Source organism: Hydra vulgaris, chromosome 03 (assembly GCF_038396675.1).
Source record: "Hydra vulgaris chromosome 03, alternate assembly HydraT2T_AEP".
Taxonomy (NCBI): Eukaryota; Metazoa; Cnidaria; class Hydrozoa; order Anthoathecata; family Hydridae; genus Hydra; species Hydra vulgaris.
Window position 1 is genome coordinate 26,047,470 of NC_088922.1, and position 21,703 is coordinate 26,069,172.

At 26.6% G+C, this 21,703-nt stretch overlaps 1 protein-coding gene across 4 annotated transcripts in view; it reads left to right on the top strand.

Annotated features, from left to right (window-relative positions):
* Window positions 1-18,613, top strand: part of LOC100207979 (bifunctional peptidase and (3S)-lysyl hydroxylase Jmjd7) — a 101,230-nt gene extending 82,617 nt beyond the window's left edge. For 2 of the 4 annotated variants that reach the window (XM_065792777.1, XM_065792779.1), the window contains 4 exons: window positions 1,280-1,354; window positions 3,811-3,894; window positions 10,539-10,617; window positions 18,420-18,613. In XM_065792777.1, coding sequence (XP_065648849.1) covers window positions 1,280-1,354; window positions 3,811-3,894; window positions 10,539-10,617; window positions 18,420-18,514 — 333 coding nt within the window. In that variant the 3' untranslated portion in view covers window positions 18,515-18,613. Of the gene's footprint in view, window positions 1-1,279; window positions 1,355-3,810; window positions 3,895-10,538; window positions 10,618-18,041 lie in introns of all 4 variants that reach the window. The other 2 variants (XM_065792778.1, XM_065792780.1) reach the window with 2 other exon arrangements.
* Window positions 18,614-21,703: the final 3,090 nt, after the last annotated feature.

The following is a 21,703-nucleotide window of genomic DNA, read 5'->3' on the forward strand; positions in this document are numbered from 1 at the left end:
AAACAACATTATTCAAAAATTTAGATTAATGTTGTTTTTCTATGCTCTTATTCCATATAATTGTACAAGTTTGATTGTTATTTCATATAATTGTATTAGTTTGATTGTTATTCCATATAATTGTACTAGTTTGATTTTTATTCCATATAATTGTTCTAGTTTGATTGTTATTCCATATAATTGTACTAGTTTGATTTTTATTCCATATAATTGTTCTAGTTTGATTGTTATTCCATATAGTTGTACTAGTTTGATTGTTTTCTATTATTACACCATATAATATTGAATTATTTTTTTGAATCTTTGAAAACATAAAAATGCTTAGTTTTTCTGATAATCAAAAAGAATAATTATTGTTAAACAACTTAATGACTTCTCTAATAACAGTGATGTATCCAGAAACTTTTGGGCATACCGGTCTAAAAATCCTGTCTACATTTAAACAAACTTTTTTTTTTTTTTGAAACACAAATTTAAAAGATTTATATATAATATACCTCGCCCTAGTATTTTACGTTTTTTCAAATAAAAGTGTAAAAATAAAAGTTAACCAAAATAATCTTAAATTTATTACAAATTGATGGCTTTAACACCAACATTGATTTGCTGCTAATTTTGCATTTACATGCTTTATTCGCTTACTAATATAAAGAGTTGAATCAAGTTTATTTCCTTATTGCTTCTCCCATGAGTATCCTTAGTGGGTACTCGCGAGAGAAGCGTTAAATATAACATTTCATAAACAAGCGATAACTATGACATTTAATAAACAATATTTGTAAGTTTCTTTTATATAGACTAAAAAGATTTATTACATAGGATATTTATTGCATAACGAGGTCAATTTATTCAAAATTTTAATTAATTCATAAAGTTAATAACTTTTTTTGTCGATCTTGCCTTACTTTTCAAATAAAGTTTATTGGCATGATAGTTTTATTTTATTATTTAAAATATTTTTAATGCAGTTTTACTGTTATTTGAAATGAAAAAGTTTAAAGTAATAAAGAATTGTTATATTTTATTTTTTTATAACAAACTTGGTGCTAATATAAAATTATTTTGAATTAAGTTTGGGTTTAATATTTGGGGGCCCATACCGATATACCGGTATCAAAATCGGCCTGGATACGTCGCTGAAAAATTTCTAAATAATTTTAATATGAACTATAAATAACAAAAATGCTTTTAGTTTATTTTATTGTGTTTTGCAATATTAAACACAGAGAAGAAATATATGAGTTTTTTTTTAATATATCTACATTTTGGATAATTTTAGGTCCCAGGAATATTTAGCGGTGAAGAGTTTGATCATTTGAAATTACCTGTTGAGTTTGTTAAGGCATGCAAAGAGGTATTTATTGGATTGCTTTTTGCAATTTGTTTTATTTGTTTGTTTTTAAATTTGTAAAGTGTTTTTATTTAAGTAATTAGTTTCATACATTATTTCTGTTTCATTGAATAATTTTTTTTTGTTGTAACTCAATCATTTTCCTACTTTTTCTGTTTGATTAATTCATTACATCTTTTCAGTTTTATTAAATAGTTTTGTCTATTGTTTCTGTTTAATTAATTAATTACATCTTTTCAATTTCATTAGTTCTGTCTGGTGTTTCTGTTTAATTAATTAATTACATCTTTTTAGTTTCATTAGTTCTGTCTATTGTTCTGTTTAATTAGTTACATCTTTTCAGTTTCATTAAATAGTTCTGTCTATTGTTTCTGTTTGATTAATTAATTGCATCTATTTTTCAGTTTCATAAAATATTTCTGTTTATTGTTTCTGTTTGATCAACCATTTTCACCAGTTGGTTTATTTAAATTATTAAATATACCAATGTTTCTATTTAAATTTGATTAGTTCTACTCATTATTATTGATGGTTTTGTTTAATAGAATAATTCTATTAATTATTTCTTTTTAGTTAAATATTTAAATGATTGAAAAGAAACAAATAAGATCAAATTTTGTACATAAATAAATAAAAAAACTAAAAAGATTTGATTGCAATGTTGTTATAGAAGTAGCTGCTAAATTTGTTAACTTTATTTTTGATTTCTGTATTTACTGTTCTTTTGTTTATTAAAATACTTAGATTAATATTGTTTGAAATGTTAGTTAATTCCACAATTAAATCTGCTTAAATAGTCCCTCCAATTGTTTGATTGAATAACTTTAATTGTTTGATTAAGTAACTCCAGTTGTTTGATTAAATAACTTAATGTTTAATGGCAAATGAATATTTTTTTGCTTTATTTATTAGTTCCAATAATTGTTTTTATTTGATTAACTTTATCAATTACTTCTGTTTAAAGGGATCCCAAACCACTGAGACATGTTGTGTTCATATTAAAGAGATTGATAAAAACAAAAGTGTTTGGGCTAAATTTTTTTGATTAAAGCAAAAGAATAAATGCAATTAAAGAAAGACTAACTATTTTATTTTATTCATAGATCGCTATCTCAATTTTTATGAAGGCCAAAAAGTCAGCATAATATATGCCGTATTATAAAGGCTTGATAATTTATTCAAGCGCATTTATTCCTAAGAGTTTCAGTACATAACGTCATTAGTTTTTTTGTTTGTGTAAAATATCGACTATGTAAACAAACAAAAAAAATCAATGATGTCATGTATTACAAAACTCTTAGAAATAAAATGCACTTGAATAAATTTTCAAGTCTGTAGGTTGCGGCATATATTATGCTGACTTTTTGGCCTACAACAAAGCGGAGAAGGCGAGCTTCAACTAAAAAATAAAAGTTTTTCTTGGTATACATTTATTCTTTTGTTTTAATCAAAAAAATTCAGCCCAAACATTTTTTTTATCATTCTCTTTAATATGAAGACAACATATCTCAGAGGATTGGGATCCCTTTAATAAAATAGTTTTACCTATGGTATTCTGTTAGGTAATTCCATTAATTGTTTTTGTTTTATAAGTTCTACTCATCATCAATTGATTCCACCCATACTGTATTAAAAGGGTTCTAAACATAGTAAACATACTAATAAAAATTGTATTCAAAAAAAAGCTTTTGTTTTAATCACTGAAAAGTGTCCTATCCAAAACTACATTCACTGTACATACAAATTTTGATCACCTCAAAAATGTAAATATATTGAAATGCAAGAAATGTAAGTATATTACTCCCTAAAAAAAAAATTAGACAAGTTATTAAATCAAACTTTTTGAGATTTAATTAAGTTGAAATACTAATTTATAAAAGTGTAATAAAAAGTTTTCTGAGTTTACAATAGTTTAACTACGCTTTAATGTTTTTAAATTTTAAAATTTACTTTTTTTCAATTGAAGAGCTAAGTCACATTTTATATGTTTGAAGAAAAAAAAAATTATCAAAGTATTTTTTAAATCTCAATAATTATGTTATTGTAAATTAAGATGATAAAAGTATTTTATTTATTTTAACATCAGTTAGACTTGTATCTTTTAACATCAGTTAGATTTGTATCTTTTAACATCAGTTAGATTTGTATCTTTTAACATCAGTTAGATTTGTATCTTTTAACATAGTTAGATTTGTATCTTTTTTAATAAAAATTCAGAATGTTGAAAAACTCAGTTTTAGAAAAAAATTTAGCTTCTTTTTTGAAAAAATACTTTTCATTTGTTTTTGTTTAAAAGTTTTAGTATTACTATAAAATTTTTTTGACAAAATATTCTCAAACATTGATAAATTTTTGTTTTTAAGGAATTTTTCAAAGTTATTATTGTATATAGGCTTCTGTTTAAGATTACTTTTATTTATTTATTTTAAATATATAATAAATTATTTCTTATTTTATAGACATTTGATAAAATTAATGTTGTAGAGGATAAATACATTGACAGCAAAGACTTCGAAAAAATATCTTCTGATGAATTGTCTGAGGTTATTATTTTGCATTTATTTAGCCTATAATTTATATATATGTATATGTATATATATATATATATATATATATATATATATATATATATATATATATATATATATACATATATATGTATATATATATATATATATATGTATATATATATATATATATATATATATATATATATATATATATATATATATATATATATATATATATATATATGTATATATATATATATATATGTATATATAAATATATATATATATATATATATATATATATATATATATATATATATAATATATATATATGCACACACATGTGTTTTAAGGTGGGGCATAAGTAAAGTAAAATTTGTTTTTTTAAAGGTTTAAGACCTTGTAGTTGTGCCAAATGTCATTGCTAAGTCTCAATGTTAAGTTACTAAAATAAATAAAAATATTTATGTTTTACAGTTTATTAGTAGATGAGTTGCAATTACCTTGTAAATTCTCAAACACCAAAACAAAGTAGTTATAAAGTGGGAAATATGTATTCAGAAATATTTACTTACAAAAAAATGACTTTACATGAGACAAATTGGCTGAGAAACTACTAATGAATCCAGGATGTATTTCCAACTTAGATTTAAAATTACTCTGGACTTTATTTTGTAAATAATTATGCAGAGAATGCTTTTGAATTTCGTCAATTCTTTGTTTAAACTTTTAGTTATAAAGAAGATTGCAGAACAAGATGGCCATGGGCATGAACTGGCCATGGGCTGATTATTGTTTAAAATTTAAGATAGCAGAAATCAACATAACAGAAAAATAATAATTTTTTTTGTATTGAGTTTATATATATAAACTCAATACAAAAAAATCGATATTTCTCTGTTATGTTGACTTTTGTGACTAATATGGCAAATATATATATTAAGCCACTGTCTAAATATACTGTTTTTTTCAAACACATTGACTCACTTTGGAGTTAATGTGATCCATAAATGTAGGCATAATTTCGAAAAAATTAGACAATTTTGAATTATAATAATTTTGGGGAATCACTTTGAAGTTTTCAATTGTGTTTTTTCAATTGTGTTTTTTCTCAAATACTCATGTGTTAAAAATTTTCTAGAAATACTTATTTATGTACCAATTTTGTACAGAAATCTCTTTAAAATTGGCAGTGTTAAATAGTAGTTAGAGTCAGAGTTGTTAATACACGTCAGTGTTGTTATACACTCCTAAAAAATGGGTGTATAACAACCCCCTCCCCTAAACAACTAATTTTCTATGAGCCAGTCATTGAAAATGGACCTTAATTAGAAAATGTGAGAGATCAAGGACTTTTTTTAAAGTTGAAAAATAATATTAATACACACCCCTGTCAACAACTGTTTGTGCCATCTCTGGTTGGAGCTTTTTACCATACACATATTTTTTTAACACTGTAACTTATCTTTTTGCAAATGAATTTTTTATTTTTTTAAATTTCTAACACTTCTTACTTTAACTTTTTTTTATAGTCTATATAATGAAAGTAACACCAAGCTGGATGTTTTTAATACAATTGTTGAAGTGTGTCCTTCCCTAAAAAAGTTCATTAAAATTACAGTTATATATGTCTCTATTATCTTAAAAGTCTTAAAAAAAAGATTTTTGATTTCAATATATATTTGTAACATACTAATTTGTAAAATTACTCTGAAAAAAGTATACAATAATCTGACTTCTTTGCAATTCTCAAGTTTTCACTTCTGCTTTGGTTTTTAGCCAAAATAAAGTTATGTCTTTTCATTCGTCTATAAACATTTTTAGAAGCTTCAGATGTGAGTTTTACAGCTCTTTCTACCAATTGAGAACTTTTTGGAAGATCAGTAAGAAAGAGTTTATTACCAGTTTGAATGACTTGTAGTAACTTGAAGAAACAAAAACTAAGGTAGGAGGCTCAACCTGTATTGAAGAAACCTTAATTAAGTCTGTCCAAACGTCAGCTTTGAAGTTCAAGGGCATAACTGTCTTAGCTTTGATTTTAGGCTTGAAATCTGGATCAATATTCCTGGATAACCTAATCTGCAGAATTTGATTAAGAGCACGACCTCTTACAACTTTTTCATCATCTAGTAGCATAGCATAAAGAAAGTTAGGAGCAGAAGGAGTTACCCTGAAGATTTTTCAATACAATTTTTTGAATTCTGCTATCCTGTTTATTGACTGACTGTATTGTTTTATGATAAGCTTTGGTGCATCTTTGTAATGGTGTGAACTTTTTGCAGCAAACCACATAGCATAGTAAACCTGGATTATGTACTTTGTAATGCAGTTTAAATTGTGTGTGGGTATATCAGTTCTTACATAAACCATCATAATTCTTAAAGCAAAAGTAAGCCACCTTGCACGGAAAACTAGACCAGGTTTCTTGTTAGCATATTTTTTAGAAATCGAACCTTGAGCTATTCCAATATAATACTCATAAAGTTTATGCTGGTCTGTACTCAGATCACAAAAAATGTGGTATTCACATACAACTCTATCTTAGAATCTATGGGAACAAATTGAATTAACGGTTGTTCATGCATAAGTATGTTAGATACTTGTTCACCAATAGGGCCTTTATACTAGTAACCAGACTAGTCTATGGATAGACTTACAACACAGACATAGACAATTCTGTATGTTGTAATGGACACAACAAATGTTTAATTTTTTGTCCTTGTTGTGTCTATCAAATTTTTGATGGTGTCCTAAGATTGCTCAGTTAAAAAATAATTTTCACTTCATAAGTCTACAAAGCATAATTTTTTGTCTATTTGGTGTCTATGATTTTGTCTAAATTTACTTGATTTCATAAAACCAGAAATCTTTCATTACCGTATTATTTGAAGATTGTTATGTAGTAAATTTATAATATTAAAAAAATATTGAAATGACATCAAAACTCCAAATGACGATCATTGCCCATGATTAATTATTGTTTAAAATTTGCGTACATGTTCATCAATAAAATGAAAGTAAAAAACATTTTTCTTTTTCACTATTGTTTTATTCACAAACCTAAATAAATTTTAACACCTATTGGAATCTTCTATTTACTAATCCACATTTTATAAAGGACAACTCCTTGATCACATATTTTTAAAATAATTTTATTGAAGGTGATAAAGATTTTAGTGACTAAGGAAAATTTTTTAAATGATAAACTTACCTTCAACTTTTTTGAAGTAATCCCAAACTGGAGAGGGCATTTTAAAAATAAATTTTCACGCACATTCACTGAGAATTGAAAAACAACTGAACTGAGTAATTAATGAACTTCAATTGAGCACAAAATAGTCCATTTTGAGGTTTTTAAATAGACATTAACTTTTTAATCAACAGAACACGCTGGACAAAAAATTAAAAAATGAACTTCTGTTAGAAAAATTGTATTTTTAATTTTGTGCTCGTTTTCAGTTTTTAAAACGATGCTGCAGTGAAAATTTAATTACTTGTTATAAGTCCAAATTATATATTAAATAGATCTTCTAAACCTCATTAAAAAATCGAGATTGTTCATTTAATGTCCGTTTTTAAAATGATTGTCTAGAAAGACAAACATTTTTTATAGACAATTCATTTTTGATAGTTGTAATTAAAATTGTTGCAATTAGTGCTTTGTCGAAGTCTATTTTTGTCCTTTTATAATAAGTCCATTAGAGATTGTCTGGTTGCTACTTTATACTTTTTAGGGTCATTGGTTTTTACATCTATTTCAGATACAACATGGCAAAATGGTAGTTCACACAAGTTCAGCAAACAACCTACTAAATGAACCATTATCTACATCAGTGTTAGAACATGTATTGTGAAGAACAATTGCTTCTAAACTGTCAACACTACCATATTCAGTTAGGGCATTTTATGTTGCTGAAGCCATTTTACTACCTTTACCATTCTCTATTATAACATGGTTCAGATAATTACCAGAAAAAGGATCATTTTCATAAGTAAAAGTGAGATGATGTTTGTCTTTGGTGGTTTGATACAAGTCAGGGTCCCCATTATTCTTGTATTTCATTGCACGAACTAATAAATTTTTGTCTTTTTTTCCATCCACACCAATTTCTTTCAGTTGTATAACTTTTTGATGGTGCTTAGATGCAATTGAATTACCCATTCCTGCTTTTTCACAAAATACCTTATATTCAGTTATTATCTGAGATTTTTTATTATTAGTCACTATTCCATAGTCTATTACCGCAGCTTTTGCTATTGCAGCTGTAGCAGGATCACTAACTTCATATCTTATTGCAGCCTTAGCCAAATTAATTAAGTCTGTGTAGTTTCTTTCAATAACTATTTGTCCTTCAAACTCATCACTTTTAGCTGTATCTAAATTTGAGGATTCAACATTAAAACTATCATCGGTATCAACTTCCAATGTTGTTTGAAGATTTCCCTGTCTAAATTGCTTTCCAGTGGCCTCCTTTTTCTCTAATAAACTTTTTTGCAACCCTTGTTGCCTCTACTTGGTCCACATTGCCTAACTGCCAACTTCCTTTTGGTCCTATTCTGGGGGTCTTAGTTGATTTGGTAGTGGATTTTTATCTATACATATAAAATCCTTAATATTTAAAATTTTAAAAAATTGTGATGAAATTTTTAAAAATTGTAATAAAAAGATTTAAAACTATATTTACCTATCTTTACAATCCTCAATAATTGGAAGATTGCCCTGACAAGCAGACAGATCAAACAACATTTCCAGTTTCTTTTCTCAGCTTATACTGAACCTATGGTTTCTAGATTTAATCTGCTCTGCAGATAAGACTTTTTGAAACACTCTGGAAATTTTATTTTTCAATGGTTTATCTTTTATTAAAGGGAGATTTGGATTAACTCTATACCAAAGCTTTTGCAAATCACTACTGACTTTTGTCACGATTGATACAGAGTCAATTTTCTGTCCATTAAATAAATCTTTCTCAATCTTTAAACCGTTTTGAATGAGCTGTTTGTAAGTTGGAAGATTGCTCACTGGTAAGTTAGAGGGTTTTCCAGCAAATCTTTCACTATTAATACAAGTTTTGTTTAAAGCCTTTGTAGGTCTGCAAAACTTTTTTGAGCACATGTTTGTATCACAATATGAATTTATTGTTATTAAAAAGTAAAGAAGGTACTCTTCAATTAAACTTGCTAGAATAAAATATTAACATAATTCCAAGTACAAGCATGATATAAACATATCAATCACAATATAAACATATCAATCACGATATAAACATATCAATCACGATGGATACAACCATGATATAAATAACTCAATACATAACCATATTCAGATTATATCAAACAATGGGTTATCTTGTTAAGTAGCATGAAATAAATTTACTTCCTATTTTTTTTTCGTTCTCGTCCGTAGAGACTTTTTTTAATGTTTTATAAAACTTTTATAAAATTTTACAAAATGCTTGTAAAATGTTTATTAAACGTTTTTGTAAATAGTATTTTGAATTCTATGTTTAATTTTTAGAAATAATGTTTATTAGTTAATTCCTTTAAGTTACACGTTTTCAAATTCACTTCACCACTGCAATGGCGGATGTTATGTATTACATAACAGGTGCACAATCGACAAAAAAAGTAGTAAAATAAGTAAACTAACTTTATAAGTACATACTGACTTAAAACAATTAGTTTACATATTAGTTTGGTAAATAGTTTTTTTTTTAATCGACAAGTGCTATAGTTTTCTATAAATATGCCAATATACCAAAAACCGCCTAAGAGTTTTATTTTATTTCTGACCTTAAATGACTCCATTGTAAAAAATGCGCGTTTTTAATTTATATTTCCCAAGAAGATTTAAGATGTTTAAAAAAATTTTTTTGCGGCAATTAATTAAAATATCCACAATACATAAGCTGCACACTGAGCCAAGTGCTATTCTATACATTACAGTGGCCTAATATATATGTGTGTGTATATATATATATTTATATATATATATATATATATATATATATATATATATATATGCATGCCCACACACACACTTTTGCAGAATTAGGATGGTATGATGGATTTGCACATATTAGGTTTTAAATTGCTTACTTAAATCTTGACAGCATTTTCAAAATATATGAATATATATATATATATATATATATATATATATATGTATATATATATATATATATGTATATATATATATATATGTATATATATATATATATATATATATGTATATATATATATATATGTATGTATATATATATATATATATATATATATATATATATATATATATATATATATATGTATATATATATATATATATATATGTATATATATATATATATATATGAATAATGAAAAAAGCTAGATTTTTTTCTATAATATTTAATCTCTAGTAAATAGATAGTACTGAGGGTTTTTTTAACTGTAATAGATCTCTTTTCTCCAGGATATTTGCTCTAACCTTATTTTGTCAGACTCTGTATATACACTCTTTATTTGAGTATAACATCAGTGATATTCTGTGTTGCAGAAACCAGCAATCAATAATAAATAACACTCTACGTTCTTTAACATTGATTGCACTAAGTGTTTGTTTTTTAGTTCTTGTGTTTTATTTTCATATATTATTAAGCATGTTACTATATGTTTTAATATATTTAATTCATATTTAGAATATTGAAGCTTCTATAGGAAAGCATTTTGAAACGATGGTTAATATTGTTAATGAATTATTAACACAAGAATCTTTAGGTATTTTTATATATTTTTAATATCTTTGTTGTAGTTTTTGTTGATTTATTATTGTGTAACATTGTATCTTTTGTGTTTTTATTATCTTCATGGTTTTTAGTTCTAGATTTTTTCAATATTTGATGAGTTTTAGTTTGAATATCTGTGACAAATTTTAAAGTCATTATATATGGTGGCAGACATTTGTCATTAGTTGTCATCATTAATTATAAATAAGTGGTTTCCAGTTACAACAGGGGTTTGTTGCAAAAGATTCTGATTTAAAACTAATTTTTAGAAATAAACAACAACAACAACAACAACAAAATTATTTTTTGTTCTTATAAGTTGTTAAAAAATCAGATGAGGAAATGGTGTTAGGTAAAATGCTAAGTTTTTGAAAAAAGAAACTAGATTCACAGAGGTGAAGAAGATGAGTTAAAATAACAGATGTTGCATGAAAGGGTTTCATCACAACAACATCAAGCAAAATTGTCTTTTAAAACATGTTTTATAAAAACTACTATTTTTTACTAATTGATAAACTTGACAAAATTTAAATGGGAAGAACAGACTTTTTATGATTATCTAATAGTTTTGAGCATTCTGCTAACAAGCATTTTATTCTTCATTATGTATATCAATCTGATGCAAAATTAAGCTCCCAAAATTATGTTGCTTAACAGATATCTCTTATCATTTGTGACACCTGCTTTATGAATACAGATTAGTTAAGTTATGTTAATTATCATATTTTACATGGATCATGTGTTTTTAATGAGTAATTACATTTATCTTTATAAGCTTATAATGATTCTGGAGAAATAATTAAGGTTTTAAGGTCTAAGCTACTGAACAAAATATGGAACTTGTTTTGAAAAAGATGTTGATTTTCCACTTTCCAACAAATTGACCAGCTCAGACTGGTTTTAGGTTTAAAATAAAATTTAATTATAGTTATCTACAGTTGAAAAAAACGATGGCCTGCCAAAACTAGGGCTGCCAACCAAATAACCATGTTCTCATTCAAGAACAGCAGAGCATGCTTTGCTGAACTACTTTTTACCCTCTAAGGAAAGACTGTCATAGAAATAGCTCATTTTGTTAACTGTTCCTGGCCAAATATATTTTTTTTAAGATGAAGGAGGAACAAAATTAAACAGATTTGAAAAAAGACACATGCTACTTGACACTTAGACAGATTTGAAAAAAGACAAAAAAAAGAAAACAAAAAAACTCTTCAACCATAGTCATTTGCCCCAACCAAGACAGTTTACAGGTCTAAAATATAAAATTTTAGAACTGTAGGACAAGTCTAATGAGATTATGTTGATGCGTTTTTTTTCCAATTTTTGTAAAAAATTCGAAATTTTTTATTATAAAAAAATTTTCTTTGTATTTTTGTGGAATAAAGTTTATAACGTATTTACAATAAATTGTAGTCTTTTTATCTGTAGATATCAAATTTTTTAACCTAAAAATGATAAAATTGTATTTTTTTGATAGTTGTTGCAAAAAAAAATCTTTAATACATTTTCAATACTCAAGTTTATAAACTGTTGTTGCTTTTAATGAATAAGTCAATTAGTACCAAAAACAAAATAGTAAACATTCATTTTTTTATTTTACTATTATAAATGTAGCTCGTTTTTGGTACTATTTGAATTATTTAAAAAAAAAAAAATCAGTTGGCAAATCCAAGTATCAAAAATCTATGTATATTTCCAATATTGATATTTTATGAAGTGAAAGGCTTTTTTTTTTTTTTTTTTTGCAGTTATGATTAGTTTTGGAGTTGTTTTTAGTTAAAATGTCAATATAAATTTGATTCAACTAATTTAAGTTGCAATATATTTAATTATTTACCATTTTGTAATAATTACTAAATTTTCTTGCAAAATGCACAAGAAAGTTTTGCAAGATAAATATAAAAACAAACACAAAAAAATATTTAGTAAAAACATTGATGTTTAGGTACCCTAGTCAAAAAGTCTTATAGAAAATCCTATAAAAAGGATATAGGACATTCCTATAAGAAATTGGATTATTTAATAGGAATATTCTCTGTAGAAATATCATGATTTAAAATAGGTGTGTATATAGTATTGTTAATACTTGGGCATTATCTTTTAGTTCTTAATTTAATAAAATAATAAAAACCAAGGAGTTAAATTCACGCAATAAAAAAGGAACAATAAAATGTTGATTAAGTCAGTTATTGTTATTAATTATATCAATTGTTATCATTATAAACATAATTTTCTCTATAAACAATAGTTTTCTTAAAAACATCAATGCTTTGTTTTGCAAGTTTGCTTTTATTATTGCACTTTGCATTATTTGCTTTTCTGAACATAGCATAATTTTCTCTTAGAAATTGCACAGCTAATAAGTCTGAAAACAAAGATATGAGCAAACTAATAATTATATTATACTCATTATACAAAACAAGGGTAAATAGTGTTGCCAAATAAAATATTATAATATCAATACTTAATATGTTCTAAACCTGAATGTAAATGAATTTGTAAAATCAAAATGTTTACTTAAAGATAACATTCACAAAATATGTATTACCATTTCGGTCTCAGGTGTGTTAGCTATAGGAAAAACAGAGTGTTTATCTTCTGTAGCTGATTTAGATAAGCATTTGCTCACTAGATTTGCTTATCTTTATAGTATATCGTGTTTTTAGAAAAAGAAAAAAAAAAACGAAAAAAAATTAAAGGAAAGATTGCGACCCCATCCCAAACCCTCAGTCGATGTATGTACTAAAGCCCCGGCTGCAAGTTATTTCAGTGTGATTTCAGATTACTCATCTAAACTAGCAATTTCAGTTATATATATATATATATGTATATATATATATATGTATATATATATATATATATATATATATATATATATATATATATATATATATATATATATATATGTATATGTATATATATATATATATATATATATATATATATATATATATATGTATGTATGTATATATATGTATATATATATCATACCTTGGAACGCAAAAAAAAACTGTGTTTTGCGTTTGCAGTACATAATAAAAACTCACATGCAAACTTCAATGCATTTGATGCAATTTTTTGTATTTACTTACATAAACATAAACGCAATTTACGCAAATAACCACGTTTACGCACGCATTTAATATGCAACTTACGCATATAAATTGCGTTTACGAATGTAACTCAAATGCAATTTACTTCCTTTGCCGTATCATAAAATTTGTAATAAGAAAGATCGTACATATATCGCATGTAAATGTACGATATTTACTAAAATTACTTACTTTGATGCAGTCTTCTCCCCCTTCGTACTTTGCACCTTACAGTTTAATTTTTCATTTTTTCCAATTGAACACAATAATATTCAGTTGTATACGGTACTATTATTTTAACAAAAACTATTTTTAGAAAAAAGTATAACTTAATATATTTAATTAGTAAGCTCATTTCAATTATTACAAAAATCTGACTATATTCACTTAATTTAAAAACATAATACACTCTATTATGCAGCTTATATTAGTTTAGGAAAAAAAAAACAAGTTTTACTTAATTGTTTTATAAATATCTAGTCTAATATAACTCATCAATCTCGCAAGAGTAAGATCTATCATGAGGATATCATAAAGTCTAGTGCAAAAAAGCAACATGAAGAAATATTACAATCACAACAGTAGCAATTGCAACCTTATTTATCTCAAAGTTTATCTGCATCTAAATCTGGAGAAACAATTTCAAAGAGAACAAGATCTGTAAATCCTACAAAAACAATGAAATCTACTATGCAGACAACAAGTGCAGCGTTGACATCATTATCGGCAAAGTCTTTGAATAATACCTCAGCTTCTAATATTTCTGTTCCTCCTATTCAGCAAGACCCAAGATTAAGGGTTATAGTCTTTTGGCAAAATTATCTGAAGACTCGTGTAATTTGATAAACAAAATGCAAGATTTTGGTCAAAGAAACATTTTTCCCAAAAAGAAGTTTATTGTAAATTTAATTGAACAGGTATTTACATTACTTTTTCTTAGATTTAAAATATTATTAAGAACAATGTAGCGCATGATTTTTATATATTTTAGGAATTTACTTTATATCTTTATTTCACTTTATCTGATACTTGAATAAATAAATCACAAGATAATGTCAAATTTTCCTGCATATTGTGTAATCAAAAATTTACAGCTTGTATTGGTCGAACAACCAACATTAAGAAGCATTTACAAAGAAAACATCACAACATTTTGGGTAAATGGTTTGATTTATATGATACACTAAACAAATTAAATAAAAAGCAAAACGTGCTAGATGCCGATACTTTAAACTCTATCAAGTTCTTTCTTACATTGAACTGCTTGATTAACGCATTTAATAATCTATTTTTGAGGAAAATAGTCAAAGTTCCACTTCCTTATGCAAAAAGTTTTAGAGAAAACTTGATAGCAGAAATGATGGCAAAATTATCAAATATAATTAACGAAAAATTAGACGATGCTCTGGTTGTCACTTTATTTAGTGATATATGGACATCTCCTGAAATGTTGGACTTTATTGCGGTTGGTGCAACATTAACGAACAGTGATTTAAAAAAAGAAATCATCATTATTGGTATGTAACAATTATACTATTGATACTATACAATGATACATCATTATTGATACTATACAATGATACATCATGATACTATTGATCAGTGATACTATTGATACTATACAATGATACATCATTATTGGCATGTAACATTATTGGATGTCACAATGCAGAAAATATTAAAAAGTTGAAAAGATTATCAATACCTTTACTTTCAATAAAGGGCAATTTTTTTAAAATTTTATAGCTTTAATTACTGTAAACACAATGAATTTATTGATTACTTAAGTTATATTTATTTAATAGCTATTGCATGTGATGAAGGGAGCTCATTCGTCAAACTGCTTAAGCAATTATTTAAAGTCTCAAGAAGAAAGAGTTGAAGAGACGAAAGGTGGCGATAGTGCATATGAAGATGATCTATTGCCCAGAAGCTTGGCAGCCTAATTTACAACTTTATTGATTTGAAATCGAAAAAGAAAAACTTTTTAAAGCAAATCGGAGAGAAAGAACTTGCAATATCTGTGTATCCTTCTTATGATTTTTGGTTTGAAAATTCCAAAATGCCAATGTTACGAAAGCTATTTATTAAAGCTATCTTACAAAATATTCTATCATCAGCAGCTTTTATAGAAAGATATTTTAGTAATTCTGGTTTTGTATGTGAGAAGAGACGAGACAACATGAATGCTGATCTGATTATCAGTCGCTCACTGTTAAAAGTAAACTTAAAACTTCTTGAAAGTTTAAATGATTTTTCGGACGACAATAACTCAGATAGTGAAATGTAAACTTATAATATAAAGATAATAAATTTTTTGAACTTGAAAAGCACAAAACTAAATTGAATATATAATGCTATAATTTCAATGATAACTATATTTTTAATAATAACACAACGGTTCAAACAAAAAATTATATTATGTCTTTGAATTAAAAAATTAAAAGTAACTATTTAATAATTCGCGTTTTCTTAAAAAGATATATTTTTTTAAATAGATAAGGTAATTCGCGTTTGTGTCAAGTTCGCAAATGCATTTATACACATAAGTTGCGTTTAAGTTACGTTTATAAACGTATTTTATACGCGTAAATTGTGTATTAAATGCGTGCGTAAATGCACTTATTTACGTAAATTGGGTTAACGTTTATGAAAGTAAATGCAATAATTTGCGTCAAATGCTTTTGAGTTTACGTGTGAGTTTTTATTCAGAAACGCAAACGCAAAACACAGTTTTTTTTGCGTTCCAATGTATGATATATATATATATATATATATATATATATATATATATATATATATATATATATAAATTATAAAAAACACTTATCTGATTTTCTTCAACAAGTTGTTTTGCCATCAGTAAGCTCATCAGGAAGCTTGAATTTCTGATGAGCCTACTGATGGCGAAACAACTTGTTAAAGAAACTTAGATTAGTATTTTTACTAATTTATTATTGCTCTGTTTTTTAAGAACATTGAGGACTCTATTTGTAGAATTCACTAGCATAATTTATATATATATATATATATATATATATATATATATATATATATATATATATATATATATATAATTAAAACCTAATGGAATGTATTATATTCCATTAGGTTTTAATTTGCTTTGAAATTGGCTGGACAAATACATATTGTAATGTTAGTTGACCATAAATTTACAGTAGAAAATTGTATTTTACATTTAAAAAGCATATAGAATCTAACAGGACTTATTATAGACAATTACCTTTGCTAGGATATTGGTTTATAGGAGATCTATGAATCTTGTTGGAATTATATTATTATATTATATAGGATTATACTATTACCCCATTGCAGTTTTATTTTTCCTATTTGAATCCTATTGGACCAATAAGATTGCAATCGTGTTCCTATAGTATCATATTGGTCCTATAGGAATCCTATAGAAGTTATAGGATACATATATGAATCCTATAGAACCTATAGGAGGCAATAGGAGTCAAAAAGGTATGCCGTAGGTATATAAACCTTATAGAACCTATAGGATACATATACAAATCCTATTAGACCTATGGGATTGCAATAGGATTCCTATAGAACCCTTAGGATACCTATAGGAATTCTATTAGTCCTATAGTAATCCTATTGGACCTATAAAACTGTAATAGGATTCGTATTGCAGTTCCATAGGTCATATAGGTTTCCTATAAAACCTATAGGAATCCTATAGATCCTACCGAAATTCTATAGGATCTATAGGATTGCCATAGGATTCTATATAACTTTTTGACTAGGTTACATTTTTAAAAAATCACAAAAGTAAAGCTATCCAAAACAAGTGACGCAAGTTGTGACGAAATACCCTGATTTTAGAACCGACGGAAAAATTATATATAGTGCATATAGAGTTATGTATGTATAGTGTGCAATAAATATGTATAGTGTGCTTTGTTTCAGTAGAGAATATATTTAAGCAACACCTACGAATTGAATCAGATTTTAGAAAGAAATGTTGTTATGTCTTCAATAACTTCTATAAAGAAACTTCTATTTCTTCAATTCTATAAGGTATTTGCAATTTGCTCATGATTTGTACAGACTTTGCAAGGCATTTTTGGAGCTGCTGACACACCGCTGTATAAAATTTATAACAAAAAGTATTATAGGTTCTTTACAAAAGTATACAGAGTAAAGAGTTCCATCTAAAACCACTCATGTTAAAAAACTGTTTAATTTAAGTTATTAAATAAAATTAAAGTTTGAGTAGTAGCTGGTTTTATCATATGTAATATTTAAAAAAAGTATTTTACCTTAAATTAACACGCTCAACTTGTTTTGCTCATAGATTACACAGAGTATGTGAGCTAACAAAGTATATATACGAAAGTTGATCGACTTGTACCAAAATTAAATTAAAACTCCGTCAAGACTATAAAGCAAATAACTGTCCATTAAAGAGAAAGCGTTGAAGAAAAGATTTTATTATAGTACATTATTTGTATATTTTAACTGCTTAAAAATTTTCACGACATAGTTTAAGGACTTAAAACATATTTTTTAGAGTTTCGTCTTGCTATTGTTGATTAGATGGACCATAATAAATGGGTATCCTTTTAAGGGTGACACCCTATTTTTTTATGGGTGACACCCAGTTTTGCATAATAGAAATTAAATCTAGTATGCTCATTAATCTTCCCTTGTTATAGATTACTTTTTTTTTTAGTTGGTTCCACTGAAGAAAACAATAACGACGACAAAGAAAAAATAATCCCAGATTATGAAAATGTAGCAAAATCAAATGATAAAGTAGAACTGTGAAGCAAATTTTTATGTTAAAACTTTTATTTGTTGTTGCATTTATTTTTAATTGCATATTTTTTTTAGAAATATTTTTAATATATAATATCAAAAGCTTCATTTTTGTTGAATTATTTTTATTGTTAATCCTATGCCAATCGTGGCAGAAGTAGAAAATTTTGCAGCAAATGTGTGCTTTTCTTTGCAACAGGTTTTCAGATTTAACACCACTGCGTCCCTGTTAACTTATTCGTTTTTCCCATGAAGCAGTTGCTTATTACGCAAAGTTTGTTACAGCAGTCTATTTAGAATTCGTTATTGATGTTGTATTTGTATGGTTAGTGTCGTTCAAACGCAAAAACAGGGGTTGCAGTTTGACAAATATTCTTTAAATAAATGAAAGAAGTATTTTTGAATTTCTGTATAAAATTTTGTATAAAAAATTTCGTGTGTACAAAGAAATTCATCCCAATATTGTCGGGTAGTTCATTTTTTTTTTTTTTTTTTTTTTTCTAACAAGCTAACTCATATTAAGAGTAATATCCCATTATTGTTGGGATATTACTCTTGCCTCAGTAATAGTGTTGCTATCGGACTCAGTACGAGTATTGCCAAGAATATTGCAATAATTATTACCAGTGAACAAAAAGGGGGTTTACTTTTAACTTTTTTTTGAAATTTTAACCGGAGTTTATACCAGTGATTTATACACTAAATAGCAAATATTTCCAATTTTAGATCCCCTTCAAAATCTAAGTTTGAGTAACGGATTGCGCAAATGTTTTTATTCACTAACTGTTATTGTTTCTTAGTGGAGCTCACTCAAATTAATTAGTTAATCACTAAGTAATAATTCTACAAAACTTTATTAATTTACGACTACTTGTACTTATTCCACAAAAAATTATATCATTAGATAGTTAATTTTTTATTAGAAAACTTTAAAAAAGGAAAGCTCCCTCTGAATAGAGCTGTATTGCAAAAATATCTTTATGAGTAAAAAAAGAAAACGATCCTAGAAAAGAATTAAGACTGATTGCTAATCAACTAATTAGCCATATTATTGAAAACTTTTGGTTACCTGCTCGCATTCCAACAAAGTCTGGCAGAAAAGACTGTGTTAATCAGATTAGTTTAGTAACCGAATATAAGACACTGAAAAAAGTTCCTGTAAATAGAAAACAAGAAAGAAAAGTAAAACAAAAAAATACATCTTTTACATTGACACTGGACAGTCTGTTTGATGTACCACATATAGACATTTACACATTGCTGAAACACTCTGGCAACGACGAGTTGCTTATTGACTTTGAATTTCTAAAAAGCCAACAAAAGTTTCCTCAAAAGGTTCAATGGCTGGAGAAGACAAAATCATTGCTGAAAAAAGCAAGAACATTACATTAAACTAAAGCATCACCAAAGACATAAAAAGGAATTGTTTCATATAAAGAAATAGCAAATCAAAAATCTTGAATTTTGCTCAACCATTACTAATGATAATGAAGTTAATGAGAGCGTCAAATTTTTTTCAGTTGTTACGGAAGAAGATAAAGGGGGTGAAAACTTTTCAGTAAAAGTATATAATTGCAAATCTGCAATAACGCTAAAAACTAGAAAAAGTGAACTATTAAAAGAAACGTTTATAGTTGTCGATGGATCTGGTGCGAAAGACAACAGCTACTTATTTTGCAAAATACTTTAGGGCCATCTACTAAATACTTTAGGGCCGTCTACTAAATTGATAGGTACTCCTAAAATTGCCGAAGAAACAGGTTAAACGCAATGTTACTCACTGATAAACCTAGCTGTTAAGTGACAATTAAAACCATCTGTTGTTGCACTTGTTGATATTTGTGTTAAGGTATGAATTCTTTTTTAAACCTTTCAAACAGGAAAACTCTTGGTGGTTCGTACCAGAAATGGCATTGGATATTGCTTTTATAAAGAGCTCTGGAATATGACATTTACTTTCAATTTGGAGTAGAGAACGACTAATTTTCTTCTCAAATAGAATTGTAGCTCCATTATACTCTCCACTGTTTGCAGCTGTTGTATCATAAAGAATTTAGAGCGTGGGACTGTCCTCATGATCAAAATAGTTTTTTATTTCAATAAACACTTGAAGTAAAGAAATAGGCAAATGGAATGCTTCGAGAGAAAATCTTTTTTTTGTGAGGACTGTCAAGAAATAATGGAGCTTATTCTTTTTTTTCGGTGGACGTTTTAAACCAGCATTTGGTATGCCGGTTCTAATCATCATGCAAGATGTTGCTTATCAAACAAAAATATTGCTTTCGTACTTTTGAACTTAATTATGAAGAAGCAAAAACGGTGTGGAGGATGGCCGAGTATATTTGCCTTTCTTATGGAAAGTGCTTTTTGCAGGCTGCTATTACTGCTGCTGCTCTAGCTAACGACCTGCATTTCTTTTATTTAATGAGGAAATTTAAATTGATTGGCCTTGAAAACACAGAAGAAACCATCAAGTTTATTGAGCGAAACCTAGGATACTTATCTTAGGAGCTAGTAGTCTTTTCCTTGTTCAACGACTCTGTGAGTCTGTGATCTGACTCATGATCAACTACTCTGAGAGTCTGTGAATGGGTCAGAAACTGATAAGTTTATCAAGATTTAAAGTATTCACTCGTTATAAACCAAAGCCTCAAATTATTATTTGGCGTGACAAAGAAAAATCTTTTACATCTTCTTTTGTTAGCAAAAATTCATGATTGCTTTTCATCTTTAAAGTAAATAGACCTCAAGAATGGGTAAACATTCCATCAGAGCATTAGATAAATTTGAGGACTTAAACGTTGCAAAAATGTTTATTCAAGTTCACGAACATTATTTTTTCTTGTGACTGAATTCAATGATGTAAATGTGCATAAAAAAATCAAGAGGTTTAATATTTATAAAACATCAAAGGAATATGGATCCCATATCTAAATGCTAAAATAATAAAATAACAAGATTTTCTCAGAAGTCTTTTCGGTCTTATAACAGAACACCGCGAAAAAGCATTTAACTAGGAAGTTTTTTTTTTTTTTTTTTTTTTTTCTTCGCTGTTTATATAAAAATAAAATAATAAAATTACAATGAAACTTTTACGTTACACAAAGAATATATTTAAAACAGACAGGGGCTCAAAGAAGATACGGATGAATGGTGTCACTACAATCTTTTCATAGTGCCCCTTTACAATAACATTTA